General features: G+C 39.9%; 1 protein-coding gene across 5 annotated transcripts in view; it reads left to right on the plus strand.

Annotated features, from left to right (window-relative positions):
• The window catches only part of Arp1 (Actin-related protein 1), a 553,556-nt gene that overhangs the window by 212,229 nt on the left and 318,884 nt on the right, over positions 1–22,443 (plus strand). For all 5 annotated transcript variants that reach the window (XM_089597204.1, XM_089597206.1, XM_089597207.1 and 2 more), the window contains one exon: positions 18,647–18,973. In XM_089597204.1, the coding sequence (XP_089453330.1) occupies positions 18,647–18,973 (327 nt within the window). The remainder of the gene's footprint in view (positions 1–18,646; positions 18,974–22,443) is intronic.

Consider the following 22,443-nt stretch of genomic DNA (forward strand, 5'->3'; position numbering starts at 1 on the left):
TTTTACAATCAATTTTAAATATGATGAAGCAATGTGTTAATTACAATTTTTAAATTGGTATACATTATTAGAAATGGACAATTTATGCTCAAGTAAACTATTTATTCACACATACAATACGATTTATGCATTCATGCATGTAACGTACAATTTTAATACATTCATGCATTCTTACAATGAGGCTGGCCGTAGTATATGTCAACATATTATGAAACATTCACCTTAAAGCTATTACACATATTCGCATATAAGTAACGTATGAGCTCCTCTTGTCATATGAGCTTGCTGTATATCAGGGATGAGTAGATGTATGATTCTGCTAGTTTTATACCGTTATTTGTCTTAAACTGTATGAAATTGTATGAAACGTCGAAAACGGATGAGAGTGTCGATAACATTGAAACGTGGCAAAATCACGTGAAAAGGTTAGTATAACTGTGATATTTGATCTTGATTGAGTAAATTACTGTATACATTAATAGTTTTAAAAAAATTTTCTCTAAAACAAAAAATAACGTTAATTTTTAACTTACAACCGTAGGTAAATATAGAAATGGACCCTCAAAGGTTTGCAATTTAAATTTTTTTTAATGTTATGGGACAAACATAATTACAATTTACTTATGTACTCTGGAAAAAAATCATTGATGAAGCATTGGCAACTTTCTTTTTTTGTTGTAATATACCATTTGTAAACGTTGAATCAGAGTATTTTTTGAATTTGAGGAGATTTTAATTTGTGCTGTAGGCTGTAGCCAAATAAAAACAAACAATTCAAATGTTTAAAGGTTACGAGTTCGATACAATTTCATACACGTCATAAACTGTAAAAAAGTTCAAAAGTTTTTGACAGTTTCATACAGACTTTTATACACGTATGAAATGACATTTTAGACATTGAGTTTTACACTTACCCATTCTTGTTGTATATACATAATACGTCTTGTATGAATTGGACGGACGGATTGCATTTTTACTTATAATATGATTCGTCTGTATCAACTCGGGATGTAACAATAGAGGAGTACATATGGGATTTTTTGCTTATACCACAGGCCCCCACATCCACCCCACAAAAACTAGTAATGTACTGTAAATAATTTACCATAGGGTCAAAATGGGTTAGTTACTTCCTACAGCCTCCCCATATTAAGGTAGTTCACTCAAAAAATTGATTTTCATCTAGACTTGATTTTTTTTAGTATGTTATCATTAAGAATTCAACGGATATTGTAATATTTCTTTTTAGGTAGCAAGTGGTACTTATTTTCAAGATATTCAAGTTCAAAGTTGACACTTTTTACACACGAGTATACGGGAAACACACTTAAGAACTGATATTTCATCTAACTATATAAAAAGTATCTTTTCTAGAAATCGAAAAAACTAGTATGTAACAGCTTAGAAAACAAGAATTAAGATGTGATTTTGTTAAATACAGCAATCGGTACTAGATTTAGAGATATTTTAATCTAAATCACCTAGTTTTTTGCTTCGTTATATGAGCCACGCGAGAGGGAGGCTACAGTTGCTATAGAGCGTTATGCTGACAAATGCGTAGAACTCTGATTTTGTCATTCTGCGCAACAAGTGAAAAAAAAAGAGCACAGAGGTTATCAACTAATTCTTGTACGGTAACAAGACAGCATGATCTTTATGCCATTTCGTTGAGTAGAGTACCATTGGGCCGAGTAAACTACCTTAACTTAGAATTTTTGTGCGATAATTACTTTACGAAGCGAGTATGTGGAAGAGTCGGCTTCGCTTTTTTATCTGATCATCATCGTCGTCGTCGTTGTCGTCGTCGTCGTCGTTAGTCTTTCATTCATCACCGCACTAGACTCATTCAGTACTTCTCCGTCTAAGTCATTATCAAGAGCATCAGTTGCCACTGTTATTACTTGAATATTAGAAGAGTTTTCATATTTGCACGTCAAGCATATGCTTAAGCACTTCAGACCGTATTTCCTGCAGTTGCAGATCTTTGACTTACGCCCGTTTCCGCATCTGCAGGCTATATTTTTCAAAATATTATCAAGTTTCTACTGATCTACGCTTTTTTTGGCAGTTAATTATCACCATCAAAACTCCAACCCCATTGCTCTGGCTTCAGCGAATTTTCGAGCCACGTTTGCAACTGCAAATACGAGTGGTATGCATGTTGTACCGCTGCTCCCTCTGTTGGTGGTAGAGTGGCCAAACATCGTTGGCCGCGATGGTCAAAAGTTTGCTGCCAACCACAACCTTCAGAGCGTTTCTTTATCAGCGCCACCAAGGGCCAAGCTTTGAACTATCGCTGTGAACTGTATATAGATATGTACGAGTAAGTACATCAGCGATAGTTCACAGCTGGGCCGGTGGTGGCGCTGATAGAGAAGCGCTCTGAAGGTTGCGGTTGGTGGCAAACTTTGGACCATCGTGGCCAACGCTGTGGCCAAATAGAAAGACGATTTTGGGAAAAGACAAGAAAGGGGAGCAAATATGCAGCAATGCTGGCAATTATTTATATGGTTTATAATGACATACCCACGAATACGCTTTTACGCGTATTCGACCCCTTCTCTCTTATTTTTTCAAAAAACGAACTTGTAAATCCATTTAAAAGTTAAATATGCTTATATTATAGTGTTATATCGCACAAAAAAAATTTGAAAATTTCTAGGGATGATTTTCTTATAAATACGATTTTTCATGATTTTTCTATAAGGTTACGTGTTCAATTGAAAATTTTCTAAAATTGAGCATGCAAAAAACGATACAGTTTATTCTATTTTTAACCATTTTTTAAGTATGTATAAATTATTATTATGTTATCAATTTATTTTATCGACAATGCGTGAAGCGTCTACTTTATATGATTAAAGAAACATTAATTGATAAAAACAGTTTTTTATGAGTTCTAGCCTGTCTTTTTAATATATATTGCAGGTTTTATGTACATGACTAAGAATAAGTATGTAAGCGTATATCAGAGGTAAGAACTCTACGTACGAAATTTTATTAGCTTAAAAAGTTATTTTTCATATAACATTCTTTATAATATTTCATTTATTAAATATTAAAATATTCATCAAATCCACATTTCATTACTGTACAATTCCGAGGATAAGAATTGACATCACCCTCGATACACTCCACTAGCTTACTTAATTTTTCGTTTTATAAAAGTATATTTACATTTATACATAGTCTGCCAGAGAAGTATAATTTTATACTCAAGTACCCAAGCAGCCACTGACCACTGGATTTTTTTAGAGTGTGAGCAATTGAACGCACGAAAATTATTATCAAGTTAAGTTTAACTGCTGTCGAAGAAACGACAATGCTATTCAAGTGAACTCTGGCTTTTTTCTGCTTTGAAATTCGTAAGCTTAGTACTAGTGCATTCTTGTTTAATAGTATTGCTTATCGATGTAGGATTTAAAATTCAGATGTTCGTAGTTATAAATTATTATTAAAACTTTTATAATGAAGCTTTTACATTGGACCTTCTATTATCACTGCAAATAATTAATCTATTTTTTGTTTGGTTCTACAAGTCTACTTTTTTTATCCATGTACTATAACTTTTACTTACTTGTTGTTCGGCTCTGTTAATTAAATCTTTGCTCATCGCATAATGATAGTTTTACTTTAGGGATGGATTGTAACTATCGCTTAGTTCTGAAACTATTAGTCAAGCGAACGCTTTGCTTTAGCTATTGCTTATACAACCTCTGATGTTAATGCTAATACTTATTTGATGTTATATAATACTCTGCTAATTTAAATATACTCTGCACTCTTTTTTACGCCCCACCCATAATTTTACAACGATTATTTCAACAATAGAATATAACTGTATGGGCTCTGCTACCACAATAAATATTTCCACTTAACTCGCTCAAAAAATTGTAATTATTTTTCAATTTCGAGCCTCGAGTTTTCGTAGAGTTTTTAAAAAAAATAAAACTTATATTATTACGTGGATATAAATTTGTATGATGTTTAGAATGCCAAATTAGTCATATAACAAATATTAAATTGTTGTGCATGCATAAACAATAATATTTGATAAACGATTTCTTGGAGTTAATTAATTAAAACAAAACGAGTAATAATAGTGCTTAAACAGACTTGAGTATTTTATTAAATAAAACGATAAAATAACAGTAATGCAGAGTTTAATATTTAAACGAGAAAAGTAAAACCACGTGAACAATATGTAATGTGCGAATAAAACTATTGAAGAATTGCTTTAAAAGGATATAAAATTATAAACTTTGAATCTGACTACTAAACTGAATAATGACTGTCGAAAATAAAAACAAAAGAAAGAATTTAAATTGAATGAAACTAATACAAAAGTAAAACCTGACTGTTGAAGAAACAGAAGTCGCAGGTGGACTTTGACGAGGCGAAAAGAAAAATGGCGAAAGGGCCTTGAGATGTGCTACTTGTCGACGTCGACGCGTCGTGGAATTGGTGCTGCGAAGAGCTACGTACTAGTTCGCGGCCGAGCAAGGAGTAGGCCGAGCTCGAGCAGAGCACTCGGCTCGTAGGCTTAAGATGGTGGAAAAGTAGGCAGTGGGGAAACTGACACTTAAAGGGCTACACATTTATTAGCCGTTGCTTTGAGACACAAAGAAATTAATGTAAGTGTGTAAGTTTCCTTCAAAGCATATAAAAAGAATATGATAGCGCTCGCTTCGTCAGAATACTAGCACCTGCTACTTCTAAGGTGAACAGTGCACAATATAATAATAACAATGTATGTGATTTTATACAAGAAAAAGGAAATTTTTTGCCCAATTGTAATTGTCAGATAAGTTTAATGCGAGAAAAACGATGTCTGCGTTCGCTGACAAATGTTAATTGTTAAATAAATAATTTGCAATAAATTTTTGAAAATCGACATTATGTTCAATGTTATTATTTTGACGAGCTACCCCAAATTAAAAAAAAAGGTTGCTCTACGACCTATGGTTCCGGAGATATCGCTAATTTTTTCGGCCGCTGCTGTTTTGAAGCTGATAGAAAGATCTCTGCGTGCCGCAAGAGTACGGTTGTGACGTCATCACTCGACAATCCGCCTTTATCGATTGAAAAATCATTGCTTTTGAATAGGCCGTTATGCAACAATAGCCGGTTTTATCGATCTGTAATTTTAATATTAGAAAGATGAGCATTCGATGCATGCACTGTATAATTAAAAAAACAAAAATTTATTTTTTACCGAGATACAATAAGAACAAAATAAAAAATTATCTCAGCTTCTACGTTACGTAGAGCGACTTTTTTTTGTTGTAAATTTGTAGAAAAATAGCAGCTACAATATGCGCCTACTCCTGTTGTTGTACGACTGAAAATGCAACAGTTATTTCATTTGTTTATACCGTCAAAGCGTACCTGTTTTTCAGTAGCGTTTTACAACAATAAAATGTGTAAAAATCAATAAAATCCACTTTCTACTTGATAAAGTAACTCTTAACGAAGAGAATCCAATCAAAATCAGTAGTGTAAGTTGTTTAAAAAAAAAATGAGAGCGATTCTACGAAAGCACCTTTTTAATAAACAATTGACTTTTTGCAAAAACTATTGAGTCGATCGATTTGAAATTTTCAGGGCTTATCAACACCATCAAGGCGCACAATTTACAATTATTTCGGGAATATTTGCTCTGAGGGGGTATTTGTTACTAACATTCGAAAAAAACGCTATTTTTAGTGGCTTTTTTAACTTTGCGGACGAACGAAATAACCGATTTTATTTTTTTTTTTTTTTCTTGTAGTTCTTTTTAAGAGCTACATTTTTTGTCTGAACCACTTTTTTGTATGATCTACAGTTTTCACGCGATATCAAATTTGGTGATTTTTGCTACTATCCGAATTTTTTTAACAATGTTGCACTAAAAATCAGCTGTTCCTGAAGACGGATATTGAAAAGTCTAAGTTTCTTGTGCATGAATAAATTTTTTTTCTGCAGTATCTGTAAGTTTTTGTCAAAACTGTAGATCTCTTACTCTAATATTATGGCAAAAGAGTACAGTAAGTTACTTTAGCTGTAAACACTTTAGACAGGCTGATACAAAACTATTTTCAAGAGCAGGGCGTAACTAGATGTGTGTATGTGTATCAAGAAAAATAAAGTAATATGTGTTGAGTTAATAGAAAGTATTGTAAGAATTGAAAAAGGAACTTTAGAAACATAGTAAGCAAAGAAAAAAAAATTCTTGATACACTGAAAAGATCTCTAAATAAATTTGTTTTAAGTCATGCTGTTGCGAGAAAATTCCGTCAAGGATCGATGGCATCTGGGGAAGAGAAGTGATTATGTCGCCGATTTCTCTATTTATATAAAATTTATTGCGTATCACGGTGGAGTCGGCAATCACGGTTGAATCAATGATGGACGGAGATTGGGGAGAAAAGCCGAGGTGTGATGCCAGAAAGTTGACAGGAACCGAGGCAGTTTTCGATTTCGTGTTGTAAAGGAAAGGACTGAAAAGGAAATTGAGGTGAGTGAATTATTTTATGGCTTGAAAGGGCGTAAGTCGCAAGACTTTTAAGAGTTTGGACATAAAGCCATCGATTATTTAATATACCAATCGAAGGGTAGTCCTGATTCCGTCCATCAGGTATCTTGGGGACGTTTGTTCGCAGCAGTTCTTGAAGTCTCGTCCGTATTTCCATCGTGTTTTTTTTTGTTAATTTGATCGTTTAGTTACTGTGGCTTATTGTGCTCAAATTTTTCCCTCGGCTAACTACTTTTTAAGTTATAATTAAGTTGTGCTCCTTAGTTTTCTGTTTTATTGTAAGACGTGAAGAATTGCCCAACAGTTCAGAAATCTTGCTGTGATTTTAGCGTCGTCAGTTGTCACGCATGGCTCAAGAGATTTATCTCGCAGTACAGTAAATGAGAATGATCGACAAAATAAAACTTTTTATTTCGTAGTAAGGTAAGAATTGAAGACACTCTGAAATTGGGTTAGCGAGAAAGTTGCGCCAAATTCAAGTTTATTCAATAAGCATTTTGTTGGCTCTGTATTTGCACACATGTGTGCATAAACATTGCTATTATTATGCTGCGAAAGTGAGAGACCGTCAAGCCATCACCGATAGACAAGGGCAGGTAGGGAAGTAGGGAAAAGGAGAAAAGGAGTTAAAGAGACTAGGTAGGAAAAGGGTAAGGGAAAGGAGGGGAAAGTAAGGAAAAACCGAGAGAGTGGTAGATTACCTTGGGCTTGTGAGCGTGCATGAAGCGGTTTTGTTTTGTTTTATGCGAGAAGTGTCTCTTGGAGTTTTCTCCGTTTTCTTGGTTTTCGGCGATTGTTGTTGCAGCTGCGCTTGAGTTATCCCTGGTGCAGTGCTGGGTGCTGAATTTTCCTGGTCCTGCTGAGATCGCAGGTGACGTCGGACTCAGGGTCACCAAGGCAAACTTCATTGTCAAGGAGCGTATCAGCGCCTGTGAGTACTTACCAACAGGCAGTTTTATTGTAAAGGGCAGTGGCCCTCGATTAGCTCGCATGGTCTGCCTGGTTCACGATTTTGCGCCGCGAGCACGTCGAGCAATCGCACTCGACGTGCGATCAGACATACATACGTGCACCTACACCCATGAGTGCCTTTTGTATTTTTTTATTTTTTGAATATACGTTTCTTTCAATATACGAGGGTGGATTGATAAGTTTCCGGCCTGACCAAGGTATGGTGCCACTAGGCCTACCTTGAGGTGGCGTTCTATAGTACCATCCTTAGATAGCTTGTAGCTATAGTTTCAGTCCGATCGCCATGTTAGTTTAGGTTTGAGAGCACGCTGAACAAGACGCCTCTGTGTTTTTCGTAAAAATGGAAAAGCTGGAAAATCGTGCTGTCATCAAATACTTTTATTTGAAGGGGTTAAAGCCGAAGGAAATTAAAGAAGAGATGGACTCAACACTGGGGACATCCTCCCCATCATATTCAACCGTTAAGCAGTGGGTTTCCGAGTTTAAAAAGGGTCGTGTGAGCACCTCTGATGAGCCTCGCTCAGGACGCCCCATTGAGGTCACAACTCCAGATATGATCGAAAAAATCCATCAAATAGTGCTGAAAGACTGCAGATTAAAAGTGCGTGAGATAGCTGAGACCTGTAAGATGTCATATAAACGTGTACAAAATATTTTGCACCAACATTTGTACATGGAAAAGCTCTGTGCAAGATGGGTGCCGCGTTTGCTAACAGTTGACCAAAAATTGATTCGAAAGAACATTTCTACCGCCAATTTGGCGTTGTGTAAGCGTAATCCAAGCGAATTTTTGCGTCGATTCGTAACCGTTGACGAAACTTGGGTCCACCACTACACTCCTGAAACCAAAGAACAGTCTAAACAGTGGATTGGACCAGGGGAACCAACTCCAAAGAAGGCAAAAACAATTTCTTCGGCGAACAAGGTTATGGCTACTGTTTTTTGGGATGCAAGAGGTATTATATACATTGATTACCTTGAAAAGGGTAAAACTATCACTGGTCAATACTACGCAGACTTATTGCAACGTTTGAGCCACGAAGTGAAAATTAAACGACCTTATCTGGCGAAGAAAAAAATCTTGTTTCATCACGATAACGCACCAGCGCACACGTCAATCGTTGCGATGGCTAAAATCAACGATCTGAAGTTTGAATTGATGCCTCACCCTCCCTACTCTCCAGACCTAGCCCCAAGTGACTATTATCTGTTTCCTAACCTCAAAAAATGGCTTGGCGGTAAGAGATTTGCGGACAATGAAGAAGTAATCGAAGCTGTAAATGGGTATTTTGAGGAGCTTGACGAATCAGTCTATAGAGATGGCATTACTAGACTAGAACACCGCTATGAGAAATGTATCAGCCTTGGAGGAGATTATGTTAAGAAATAAATAAAAAATTCTCTAAAACGTTGTTTTTTGTATTGTGTCGAGGAAGTCGTGAGAAGCGACAATAACATTGGTTGCCAGCGATCCCTAGTCCCAGTGTGTCTCGAAAGGCGAGACCAATGTTACTTGGTGCGCACGAACACCCTCGAAGACACTCCCTGTAATATTTGTATACGCAGGTCTCGCCTTTCGAAACGCCGCCGGGACTAGGGATCGCCGGCGACCGATGTTATCGTCGCTTCTTGCCACTTTCTTGACACAACACAAGGGAGAAATAAAGCACACAAACGAAAGAAGCACTCGCAAGTATTATAATAAAATAAACTCATATACAAAAAATTATAAAAAAAATTACACAAGGCACTCGTAGGTGTGTGTGTGTGTGCGCACGTCGAGTGCGAAGGCTCGACTAGCTTGCATCGCAAAATCGCGTCACGGACAGACTCACGCGGGCTAATCGCTATCTCAGCAGGACCAAAAAAGTTCACCGCCAAGCACTGGGGACAACTCAATCGCAGCTGCAATAACAACAATCGCCGAAAACCAAGAAAACAGGGAAAACTACAAGAGACGCTTCTTGCGTAAAACAAAAAAAACCGCTCCATACGCGCTTGTAAGCCCCAGCTAATCTGCTGCTTTCTCGGCTTTTCTTACTTTCACCTCCTTTCCCTTACCCCTTTCCCACCTAGTCCCTTTAACTCTTTTCCCCTTTTCCCTACGTCCCTACCTGCCATAGCTCATCGGTGATGGCTTGATGATCTCTCTCCGTCACAGCCCCCGACTAGACGTTGGATATCGAGGTATCCAACACTACCTACTAAGCACCATTTAGGAAGGCTCTGGGGATAATTACTGGAAAGGAGGAAAAGAAGAACCACCAGGTGTAAAGGGACACTGTTTATTGCCGTGAAAAAAGACAAAAAGGAAAAAAAAGAGAAACAGCAAAAGAAAATAAAATATATTAAAAAAAAATATAAAAAAACTAAGCACTCCGGGAGTGCAGGCAGAAGTGAAAACTTGAACTTATGGCGCGTTGGGCACTTTTTTGGGTGAGCATTTTTAGGTGCGCTCGCGACATGAGAAATTGAACATAAAAAATCAAGTTTATCAAAGCAATGTAGGCACTTTTTGAATGGACATGAAGTATAATAATATAGAAACTATATTCGAAGGAAGTGGTTTTATTTAAATGAGTAAATATTAGTAAATAGTAAATACAAAATTTATCAATTTTTTCAACACAATACCATAGCAGCAACACAAGTCAAATGAAATATTTAAATAAATAAATTTTCCGTTTAATATTCATTCATAAAATAAATACAAAAAACTTTCAATCTCGTCTGTCGCGAGGGCACAAACGAATGCCCATGCAAAGACTGCGTATCAGCGTTGGTCTGAGCATTATTCCACGCTCACAGTTCATGCTTGATCGCACATAGCGTCGCTGACTGGATCCCACCGAGATCTACTTCGCGCGAGAATTCGAATTCAAAATCGTATGATTTTTTCAACAGACAGTAGGCGCGGAAATTCAAATTCGAAAGAATTCTTGGTATACTATTTATGTATGTAATCATACAACATTATCCAATATTTTTAGGCATTAATTAGCCAATACATACGAAGATTTCTTTCGAATTTGAATTCGTGCGCCTACTGTCTGCTGAAAAAATCATACGATTTTGAATTTGAATTCTCGCGCCAAGTAGTTCGCGGTGAGATCCAGGCAGCGGCGCTATGTGCGATCAAGCATGAACTGTGAGCGTAGAATAATGCTCAGACCAACGCTGCTGCATATATCATGTAGCGCTCTCGCATACCTATACACTCTGAGTATACATATAGGTATGTAATCTTGTCTGTCGCGAGAGCACGAACGAATACCCATGCAAAGAGCGCGTATAGTATACATATATTAGAAGAATACACGCGGAGTATATCTGTGTAAAATCTCATCTGTCGCGAGAACGGCTGAAAATGCTCACCCACAAAAGTGCCCAACGCGCCATAAGAAGTTTTCACTTCAAAAAATTTCGGTGAAGTGGTCCGCGGTTCTAGTGCGTCGAGCACTTAGGCAGTATAGTGTTCGTGTGAAAGGTACACTACACAAAAATTGTATAAAATACTGTACCACACACATACATACACATAAACAGAGAGAATTGAGGGAATTAATATCTCTTAAAGCATACAGCTTTAAATAAAGCTATATTAAATTATAAATTTAATTTAAAGCCTTACGGCCTAAATATAGACAGAAAAGTTGCGTCCAGCTAACGCCTTGGCGCAAAATTCCCCTACCTGTCAGCTCACTCTCTCTCTCCCAAGCTTATCTCTGCGCTGTAGCACAGTGCACTTACAGCCAATAAATTTGATTGCGCAAATTTCAGCACCTTAAAGGACCATGGCAACACTAGCTTGCTCTCAAAAGTATACACTATCTGAATTTTGCAGGTCAGTAATAAAAGAGGACCTGGGCATCGACTTTTTAGAAAATCTAGCCAGCAAAGCAGTCGGTGCTCATTGCCTTTATCAGTGGATCTCGAGGAGATACGTCCCCAAGGACTTCGAGCCGGTAAATGATGTCAACACAGCTATAGTATGACGCATAAAGGCTCGTCACCTCATAAATAGCAAAAGCTTGCGAGGAATTTGCAAAAGCAAACAACGATGGAATTGACGTCAAATCCGTACATCCGCTATAAATAGTGCGGGATACTGAGGAGATGAACAAACTCCTAAGAGCCACGACAATGGCGGCAAGTTCAAGCACGCAGGCTGGAGCCCCTGATGTCCGAGCAGCCGTTACGGATGAAGACGAGCTTCTCATTAATACGCCCTCGCCTATCGGGAACTCAGACGAGTTTAGAAGGGCTTGATTGGCGCAGATTCTCGAAGAAAAAAACAGATTGCTACGCAATAAACTGTTAAAGGCTGACCAGGACATAGTGAACTTGACACGATTAAACGTGCCGTCGAGAAGACGCGAAACAATATTCGATGAGCAGGCGTTTGTGAATTTCGCAGGATCATAAGCAACGCTACTCGAAAACGGCCGATATAATGCAAGTATACCGACGACTTTGTCACATATTTTAGCGCCACTGCCACATACAACGATGGGAATCTTATAGCCACATACACCAGTTAGCTGGGTGCAAGTGACATGCCCGGTATGTGCGGTAACAAGCGCATACACGGCGTCGGTAAGCTACCCGCAGATAAGTGAGTACTCAATGGCGCCACCTGCGTGACACAAAAGCTTACGACGTGGCCACACACGCATGTGGTGAGCTCGTCAACGCGCCTGACGTACTTCAACCTACCCCCGTATTCGGCTGCACCAGTTGACCCCACACGTCCAGCCCGGTCGGGGGAAATCTCCCACCTCCGGCGGAAATACTGTCGGGGTCAGGCAGGTTGTACGTTGACTCCAGTGCCGTGACTTAGGACAAATTGTCCAGTGACGCGTGACGGAGTCATTTTTCTCTGACCCTATAGCATTAAGCGCTGAAACGCGTCATTATGGTGGAATCTATTTTTATTTACAAGAAGCTAATAAAGATCCGGGTCTGTGTGTTTCATGTTCTACGTAAGAGTAATCGAATACAAGGAGTAGCGCCAAGGAGAGAAAAGAGGACAAGAAAGTTGCGGAAACACATGTATCGAGAGTTACGGCGTACGAAAACACACACATGTACTTAGTAAATAAGGATTTGTAGTACCTCGCCACATATGTATATATGCTTGTAATCGCCGTGCTGCGAATATGTACCAAAAGTATCGTCGTCTATTGTTGCAAACAGCGCCGCGTCCGAGTGTATGTGTATGAGCGGGAGTCTATGTGTAGGAGCAGGAGTACCCAGTATGACTGTCGATATACCTATGTACGGAGATATAGTACGGTAATGTGCGAGGCTACACTAATTGGTGGGTCTAATGCGTCACTTCTGTAGTAGCATTCGAGCGAACCAGAGCTCTCGAGTTTTTTGCGATTTCGGTAGTTAAGAGAGAGAGAATCGAGAGAGAAGAAGAGAAGGACAAGGAGAGCCAGTGACCACGATTAGCCAGCCGTACCTGACCTTGCGCCCGACGACCAAGGAACCATCACCGCCAACATCAGTTGTCAACTGCGAGGTCAAGGTCACCAGCCGATTCAGTCGCTGAAGAAGAGAGTAAGATGGTAAACCCCGAGGTAAAGTAGCGTGTAGTGTTGTCGCGAGAAGTAGTGCGTGGGAGCGTGTGTGTGTATCAGCCGTGTGTAGCCCGGGTGAGCCGCGGAAGCCGGCCCCTGGGATCATGCCTCGAAGAGATCGTTAAAGCGAGAGTGGGTGATAGAGAAGCGTGGTTGTCGGAATTCGTGCCGTGGCGTAGCGCCGGATAGTGACGAGATTTTTCGGGCCTAGACGCCCGCGTAAGTGTAATAACGAATTAAGTGAACCTAATGATCCGAGAAATCCTAATTTCGTGTCGTTATTTGTAGGCCATTGCCAGACAGCGTTTTCTTTAAGGTCGTGGGACTCGTTTCTCCTTAGGAGAGTAGCTTGCTTTCCGACGGGCTACCCCCGGCGGGACTTCCTCTAGGTGAGAGTCTCCAGGAGCCGAGCTGAGTTTGGCCGAGCCACGAGCGTCGTTAAGCGGTAGTATTCTTCTCGTTTCAAGTGCAGTGCCATTTGCGTCAATTCCAGTGCATCCATTGGTGATAATTTTAGTGTCTTTGAGCGTTGGTTCGGGACCGCCCTGGTCGAGACACTCTACGTGTCGCAGGGCACAAAAACGCAACGTTACAGATGGAATGTTAACTTCACAGAGGAAAGTCACGACAATTTTGACACTTTCCTCACGTGCATTACCGAGTGCTGCACCGCTTCGGGTTTGACGGAAGTAGAGCTTTTCCAAGCTCTGCTGGAACGTATGAGCGGCATTGCAGTAACTTGGTTCCGCAACGAATGCGACCAGTAGATCAGCTGGGCTGATTTCGTAGCTGCAAGGCAGGAATAGTATGGATCAGGCGAAGAGGTGCAGCGCCGTTTAACCTCCGACGCGCAAATGCACACCCAGTACGCTGGTAAGCCCGTACAAAATTTCTTAACACAGATTAACAATATCGTGCGGCGAATCTAACCTCCTTGGCCAGTTGAACGCTAACTGGATCTGTTTCACAGGAACATGCGACCCGAGCTACAGGATTGAGTCTGCCGAGACGAGGTTCGCAGCCTAGCAGATTTACTTCGAAGAGCCACCGAGGCCAAGCGCCTTCTGGAGCTAAGGAGTGCGTTTCGTAAGCAACCCCCGTCCGAATACTTATATGTGCCAGAACCGGCGCATAAGCCCATGGCTGAGGCTACGGAGGCCAGGAAACAGCCTAAGGTGGCCGGTATCAGCGAGAGGCAACCTGTGAACTCGAGCTTACAAGAGATAGTGTCCATCCACAGCGAACAAGCTGCCCTTTGATCGAGGACCTGCCAAAGAAGTTGGTTCACCCTCCTAAGGTAGCCGGGTTTGAATTAATGGACGAATACTCGGCGGAAAGAGTCGATGATCTGACCAACAAGAGGGTCAGAAAATCTGCTATTGACGAGGATATGGTGAAGCTGCTGCTTAACCATTTTTAAGTCGAGAAGCGTCGAACGGCCTTAGCTAAATACGCAAATGAGCCATAGCAGAGCTTCCACTCCTCAAATGTTTCCCGTAAACAGGGGTGACGATCACCCTTACCTTCTTCGCCCGAATGGAAGGGACACCGAGGTTAGGGTTTGCGCTCACCGAGGTGGAACCCGAACGAGAGATCGGGCACGAAAGATCCCGGCACCCCAAGGGATAGATCCCCCATGCAAGAGTCACAACCGCGCTGTTACAAATGTAACCACCTTGGCCACTATGCGCGGGGTTGTCCGAATAAGAGGCAGGGAAACGAAAGGAGGCAGACGTAAATGAGGGTATTACGCCGGTGGTGGCTACAGCTTGAAGTAGCCGGTTACAAGCTGCGAATGCTATACGACCGTGGTGCTATTCACACTGTTATACGAGCAGTGGGGCTCCAGATAGCCAACTCCTGTGGTTGGCAACTACGTCCCACAATGGGAAGCGCAGCGATGGCAGATGGACGACCGTCACTCTGATTTAGACGCCGAGTTAGACGCTGATTTCTACGTTGGCACTAACATCATCAACGGTTTCGGGACCGTGCATGATCCTGTCGATAGAGTCTTGATGCTAAAAGGATAAGGGACCAAGGTTCCCCTAAAGGTAGCAGGCCTGTCAGCGATGGGCAAGATCCAGCTCGCCGCCAGGGCTGAGCGAAGTCTCGCTGAAGCAGTAAGAGGAGTTGCAGACCCTCCTGGACTGCTCCGTGGAGCGTGAAGCTCCCCTAGAGTGCACTACTTGGGTTGAGCACGAGATCGAGGTCACGACCTCACGGCCCATTAAGCAGAAGTGCTACCCTGTATTGAATGAGATCTAGGAGGTCATAAACGGGCAAAACTGCGTGCCTGACGCCCTGTCGTGATTATATGAGAATGACGAGAGTTGCGCTTTGGCAGCGCTAGTTTGAAAATTCCCCGCTGAAGATCCTTGGTACCAAGAGATGGTACAAAAGGTACGGGATGGCCTACGGGGTCAACTGCGATGGAAAATCGTCGTGGGATACCTATACGCTTATCGCCTCGACTCCATGGTTGACGAGACTCTCGGTGACACCCAAGCCTGGAATCTGGTAGTACCTAAAAGTCAGCACGATCAAGTGCTTCAGGAGTGTCATGACACGCCATCTGTCAGCCATCTTGGCCGCGAGAAGATATTTGCGCGTATGTCCTGGTTACACTACGGGCCGAGGTACTACCAGGATGTTTCCCTTTACGTGCGAAGCTGCTTGATTTGCCAACAAATAAAGGTAGACCAGAGGCCCCCCCCCGGGACTTATAGGGAGAAGGGTCATTACCGCTGCATGGCAGGTAGTGGTAGCTCACATGATGGGCCCCCTACCGAAGACAACGCACGGCAATGAATACACCCTCGTTCAAGGTTTTATTCACTAGGTGGGCCGAAGTTTCGCCGCTCTGATGAGTTAACGAGAAGGCTGTGGAGAGCGCGATGAGAGAGCGCGTCACCTATTGCCATGGTACTCCAGAAGCGCTGCTGACGAATAACGGCACTAAGTTCCGGAACAAGGACGTCGATGGGTTCTTGGAGAGCCTTGGTATACGACACACGCTGACGCTGCCGTATCACCCGCAGGCAAACCCAGTCGAACGCCTGAACCGCATGATCAAGACCATGATTTGAGCTTTCGTCGAAGCCAATCATAGGTCATGGGACAAGAAGCTGCCCGAACATGTGTTCCCTACAATACGGAGAGTCACGCTTCCACAGGTTTTTCTCCCGTGATGTTTAACAGCGGTAGGGAACCATACGTGCCAGGTACGATGCGCCGACAGGTCAATTTTACGGCCCAGCAACGCCTATAGGATAAGGCATTAGAGTTCTAGAAGAAACGCATGGAGCATTTGCCGATGCTGCACGCAGAAGCAGCCCATCGAAATGATAAGGCACAGGCCAATACCATCCGGCATGACAATGCCAAACATCGTGACTTGGTTTACGCCCCCGTTGACTTGGTATGGTGGGAGAATCACGTCTTGTCCTCCTTGTCAAAATCGACGCCAAGGCACGTTGGCACCTTTACCGACATGAGGGCATTGGGTACCAACACATGCGAGTTGGAATCTGAAGAAGGCACGCGCTCAGGTCCTATACACATTAGGAATTTGAAACCCTACGTGAGTAGAGCCTCAGTGACGATGGGAGAAGTCCCCCTTCTAACGACTCGGGGTCCATAGAAGAAGTGGTTAGCGCTCCTTAACCACCGTTTAAAAGCGGTGAACAGGCGAAGCGTGACCCGCCTGATGCGAACCTGTCTGTTGTAAGCGAGGTTGTTGAACCATGCAGGCCAAAGCGAGACCACCCGCGAAAAGCGACCGTGATGTTGAAGCCATCCGCTGCGGCTAAGACACCTGCGATTGATGGCAGGCCACGCGACGATGGCCAAGCATGCGACCAGAGCCTTTCTGAATGGCGCCTAAGAGGTAAAGTTGGATACCCCCTGTATCCAACGTCGAGTCGGAGAGTGTGACGGTGAGATACCGTTGAGGAATTATCGGTAGGCTAAAACAGATAGGAAAAGAGGAAAAATAGGAAAAGCAGAGATGGCAGATTAGCTTGAAAAGCGACGATGACAAAGGTCGCCGTGGTACTTGGGCCCAGCGGTGTCTCGACGGACGAGACCCGCGTATAAATATTACAGTGAGTGTGTCCGAGGGTATCCGGGCAACACAGGCCCGGTCGAGGTCGAAGCTTTCGCTGAATTATTCCGCCTTGGTTGCACCCCGTAACCATACATAAGAAAATTATTAAAGGAGCGACAATTTCGTCATTAGTAATGAGATAACAAAAAAATGTTTTTTTTTTTTTTTATGATTTTAAATTAATGATACGCTTTTGAATTGTGTAAATCTTCTTATCTGAAGTGGCTGACTATGTCTTAATCCATCGTTCGACAAATGTATAATATATACATACGTATACATAAGCGCTTCGATTGTGCTCACTCACTGCGTGAGCATCTGGGTCTCTGAGACGGTGATAATTGCTATGATTAAGGTGATTCGGGGAAGTAAGATAGTATTATTTTTTGAGATTATCGGTTTTGCTCGTAGCGTGTCACTTCTGTAATTATTACTCGAATTTTATATATATATATATATATATATATATATATATATATATATATATATATATATGTGTCTGTGTGTGTCTCTCTGTGCGTGTGTGTGGGTGTGTGTGTGTAGGGAATTCCCGAATAAGTTCAAATTAAATGTAAAATTATTCTTATTAAAAAATCGACTTGTTAACACTTCCGTTGATTATTGTTGAGCATGTAAGTCTTTGAGGTGTACTTCTACGATGAAATGTCAGTTTATACTTGGTACACGAATAAATCCATGTTCATAATTTACATTCAAACACATTTCATATCGAGTCTTTTTTTGACCTGTAACATGTTTAGATCCTCCGTGTCAACAAATATATAACCCACTATTTTAAAGCCACACAGTCAAAAAACAGTGCCTTGCAATACATCATTTTTTACCCCGTCATTACCTTTTTGTAATAATTAAATGATGTTGAAATGATAATACCAGTAGTTTTGTTTTTTGACTTCATTTAGGAATAGATTCTAAAAATCTTTTCTTTGACATATTGCAGAGTTTTTATGTATGTTGTGTCGCTGATTGCCAAAATTTTTTTACAATTTTTTTTCTATTTTTATAATATTTTTTGTATTTACTTTTTACCTTTTAATTATTACTTTTTTATAATAGATCCCTGATAAATAGTCATTATCTAAATGCTAACTGAAATATTTGAAAAATTTATGAAAGTTCAACATATAGATGTTTTCAAATTTTTTAAATGCTATAGAGTGTACCAAAAAAGTCAATAAATCATATTTTTAAGGTGAACAGTAAATACAGTGACTTATAAGTATAAAACTGTAGTTGACAATTAAGAGAATCCATTTCACTGAAGTACTCTTTTTGCATGACTTTATTCTAACGAAACAGAATTTTGAATTTAAATTCCTGTAAAAATTAATTTTATCACAAAGCACTAGGTTTTTATTTAAGAAACTATTGTTTTGTTACCTGAAAAATTAAATTAATATTATAAATATTTAATTTTAAAATCATAAAATAAAATTACATTTCCAGTATTGGCCGGCCAAAGCATACCAAAGTTATGGCTGGTGCACTAGAAGGTGACTTGTTTGTGGGTCCTGTTGCAGAGGAACATCGTGGCTTGTTAAGTCTTCGCTACCCAATGGAACATGGTATAGTTAACGATTGGAATGATATGGAGCGTATTTGGTCCTATGTTTATAGTAAAGACCAGTTGTCGACCTTCAGCGAAGAGCATCCTGTATTATTAACTGAAGCTCCACTCAACCCTTGGAAAAATAGAGAAAAAGCTGCTGAATTATTTTTTGAATCATTTAATGTTCCTGCTCTCTTTGTCTCCGTACAAGCTGTCTTAAGTCTGTTAGTAAATCTTTTAACATCTTACATAAAATCTAAACATTTTAAACATAGTTTATTTCTAATTACACTGAACTGTACCCTACATGAAAAGAATAATTTTAATATGAGACTGTACCACTAAAATAATTGCTCAATACCGAGTGCGTGCCAGTCTTATAGAAGTCAACGTACAGTCCTTAAAAATTTTGCAATAAATATTTTGATCTATGTTTTAGTTCTATGTCTTGTGCTATGAGGTGAGATTTAAAAGTCTTGCTAAAACATTTGAAACACTAATATCGGCATTATAATTATTATTATTATTTTTTTTTACTGGGTTACCACGACAGCCTACTGGCCTAGTCGCGGGGGCCACCCTCTCACCACCTATGTGTGGGGGTGTATTGCCACACCCATCTCTAAACCCTTTTCCTCATATCCTACCTGAATCCATGGGCACAGTGCGAGTATCTCCGGTGGAACACTTTGCCAGTTAAGCTGACACTCTCTGCACCAATGGGGCATCGGGTCCACTCGCCACTGTGTAGCCTTTCCCCGGAGAGGACTCCATATTTCAGGACATCCACTCCTCGCCGGTTAAGCCGGCGCTCTCTGCCGAAGCATCGGATCCAGGCTTATTAGCATCCCCGGAGAAGCCCCATGTTTCAGGAACCACTCCTCGCCGGTAAGGCCGGCGATCCCTGCCCGACGCCTGGTATCGGGTCCGCTAATCCCTACCTATAGCCCTAACACTGTTTCGCATTCACCCAGGCCCGAAAACCTGTGGGGCAAGGAAAAAATCCTGGAATTTCTCTGAAAAAAAATTCCACGAAAACACCCGCCCCAAAACAGCCGGGGTTACATAGGAACTTTTCCCAATGAAAACAGTTTTTTGAAAAAATCTGCATATACCGGGAATCGAACCCACGACCCCTAGAACTGCGTTGTATCAGTAACAAGCACGCTTACCACTAAGCCAACGCCGCTCTTGTTGGCATTATTATTACTATTATTATCGTTATTATTATTATTATGATTATTGTTATCATCGTCATCATCATGCCCCCACTACTTCGCTCCACCAAAAAAAAGTAATACTTTAAGACAATCAATTTTAAATTAATTCTCCAAAACAGAAAAAAACAGTTTCTACAAGAATCGAACCTGCGACCTCTTGCACGCTAGCCTAGTATCTAATTTACTGTGCTACGAACTGTTTTAATATCAAAAAACCTTTGTTTTTTCTTGTACTGTGTTTGTAATTTTGTTATATGTTAGCTTTCTGTGTGTATCTCACATAAATCTCACATAATTTTTTTTCAACTTTATAAATCTTTTTTTTAGTAGCAGGTATTTTGTATGTTATAACAAATTTATTTAATTTTTGTTTTTGAATAAGTAATTGTTGATTTAATTTTTTTTTAATTTTGTATCTTTTTTATTATTGATTTATTTGTACGAGGTTCTATAGAAAAATTATAATATTTTTACTGCGTCTCTTTCTTTTAAAATTTATTCATTCGTAAATACGGTGAGTTTTTAATTGAAGCTACATTCATTAGCATGTCATTTTATTCTATTGAAGATAATGCGGTGCTACAGAATATTGTTTCTTAGCTTTTTAAATATTAAAATAATAAGAAGATTCTATGACAACGCACAGCTTTTTACTGGCTAGCCTAGCAATACATCGTATCATGGCTTTACTTTTTTTTATCTACATAATATACTGTTTGTAATTTTTATATATTTAGTATTATAACAATTATCAAAATCACGCCTATTTACCGAATATCCTCATTCAAACGGTAATTTGACGACGTATAATACATCGCAGTGGTTTATTTAAAATACCATTTCATAGAAGGTTTACTTCCATTTACGAGGTGTGATCAAAAAGTAAGGTGACTTTTCATTTTTATAAAAAAATATTTATTTATTCATCTAAAAGTATGTTATCCCCTTCAAAATAATCCCCCTCAGATACAATGCACTTGTGCCAACGCTTTTTTCAGTCGTCAAAACACTTCTAAAATGCTATTTTGGGTATTGCTTTGAGCTCCTCCAGCGATGTAGCCTAAATCTCCTCAATCGTGGAAAATCTTCGTCCTTTCATGAGCTTTTTCAATTTTGGGAAGAGAAAAAAGTCGCTGGGGGCCAAGTCTGGTGAATATGGTGGCTGAGGCATGATGAAAGTACTGTTTTTGGCCAAAAAACTACTAACTAATAACGACTTGTGCGCAGGTGCATTATCATGGTGTTCGCGGATACACGTCTCATACCCAAAACATCCGTCAAAATTGATTGGCATGAGCCAAACGATATGTCAAGATCATCAGCTATTTTTCTAATCGTGATTCGACGATCTTTTAGCACCATTTCTTTCACTTTCTGAACATTTTCGTCGGTATTTGACGTGCTGGGTCGCCCAGAGCGAGGTTCATCATTAACATTTTCTCGGCCCTCTTGGAATAATTTATACCACTTATAATCATTTTTTTTGCTTATCATTGACTCACCGTAGGCCACTGTCAACATTTCAAGAGTTTTTGAGCACTTAATACCATTTTTCACACAAAAATTAATACAAACTCTTTGCTCCATTATTTTCAACAAAAAGAAATCGCCGAGTACGCAAACACGAGTCTAACCTTTAAGTCTCTTACATAAAAACAACACATGCTATATAGTCAAAACTATGAACATATGATCGTGACTAGTGTACCAACATAGTTAAAAAAATATTTTTTAACTTAAAGTGTAAAGAGCGCGCGCAATTAAAAAAGTCACCTTACTTTTTATCACACTTCGTATATACTACCCGCCGTAGAAGTATAACATCATACTAGGGTATCCAAGTACTCACTGACCACTGGTTTTCCAAAACAAGTAAGTAAGAATCACGTTATTATAATAAATTGGATACTAAACGTACAATTAATACTATTGTTGCAGTACTTAAAGGTGATTAATGAGTAATTCCAAATTGAAAGATGTATCCATCCAATGAATTATTGCTAAGATTTCTAGAATCCATATAAATTTTGTTTAGTATTATTTTTAGATAAATTACATTACACAAATTAAATTTTCTGTAGTAGTATTTTGTAAAAAGGTTTCAATTAATATTTAAAGTATCAAAATTTTGTTCAAGCTTAAAGTTTCTTGCGAAAGTTGCATTGCCTAAGCACTGATATAGCATGCCAACGTTTTTGTCGTCATCTATACTTAGTTTCACTTATTAGTCGATTTAAAATCGCATCAGCTTCGTAAAGTGTCGAAAAACAGGGTGCTTTTAACAAAATCCAATAAAGTTCGTAATATGGCAGTTATTTAGTTTTTATAAAACTTTTTTTGTTTGGTTTCTTTGTCTGTATATTGATGGAAAGGACACCACTTAATTATGTCTGTTTAATAAAAAAGGGGTCGAGCTAAGTAGATCGATGAAATGAAAGATAAATTGCATGATTTTAACTAAAAGCTGGAGAATC

Source organism: Copidosoma floridanum, unplaced genomic scaffold (assembly GCF_036245765.1).
Source record: "Copidosoma floridanum isolate Cflo_tuat_1 unplaced genomic scaffold, Cflo_Japanese_pri ptg000031l, whole genome shotgun sequence".
Taxonomy (NCBI): Eukaryota; Metazoa; Arthropoda; class Insecta; order Hymenoptera; family Encyrtidae; genus Copidosoma; species Copidosoma floridanum.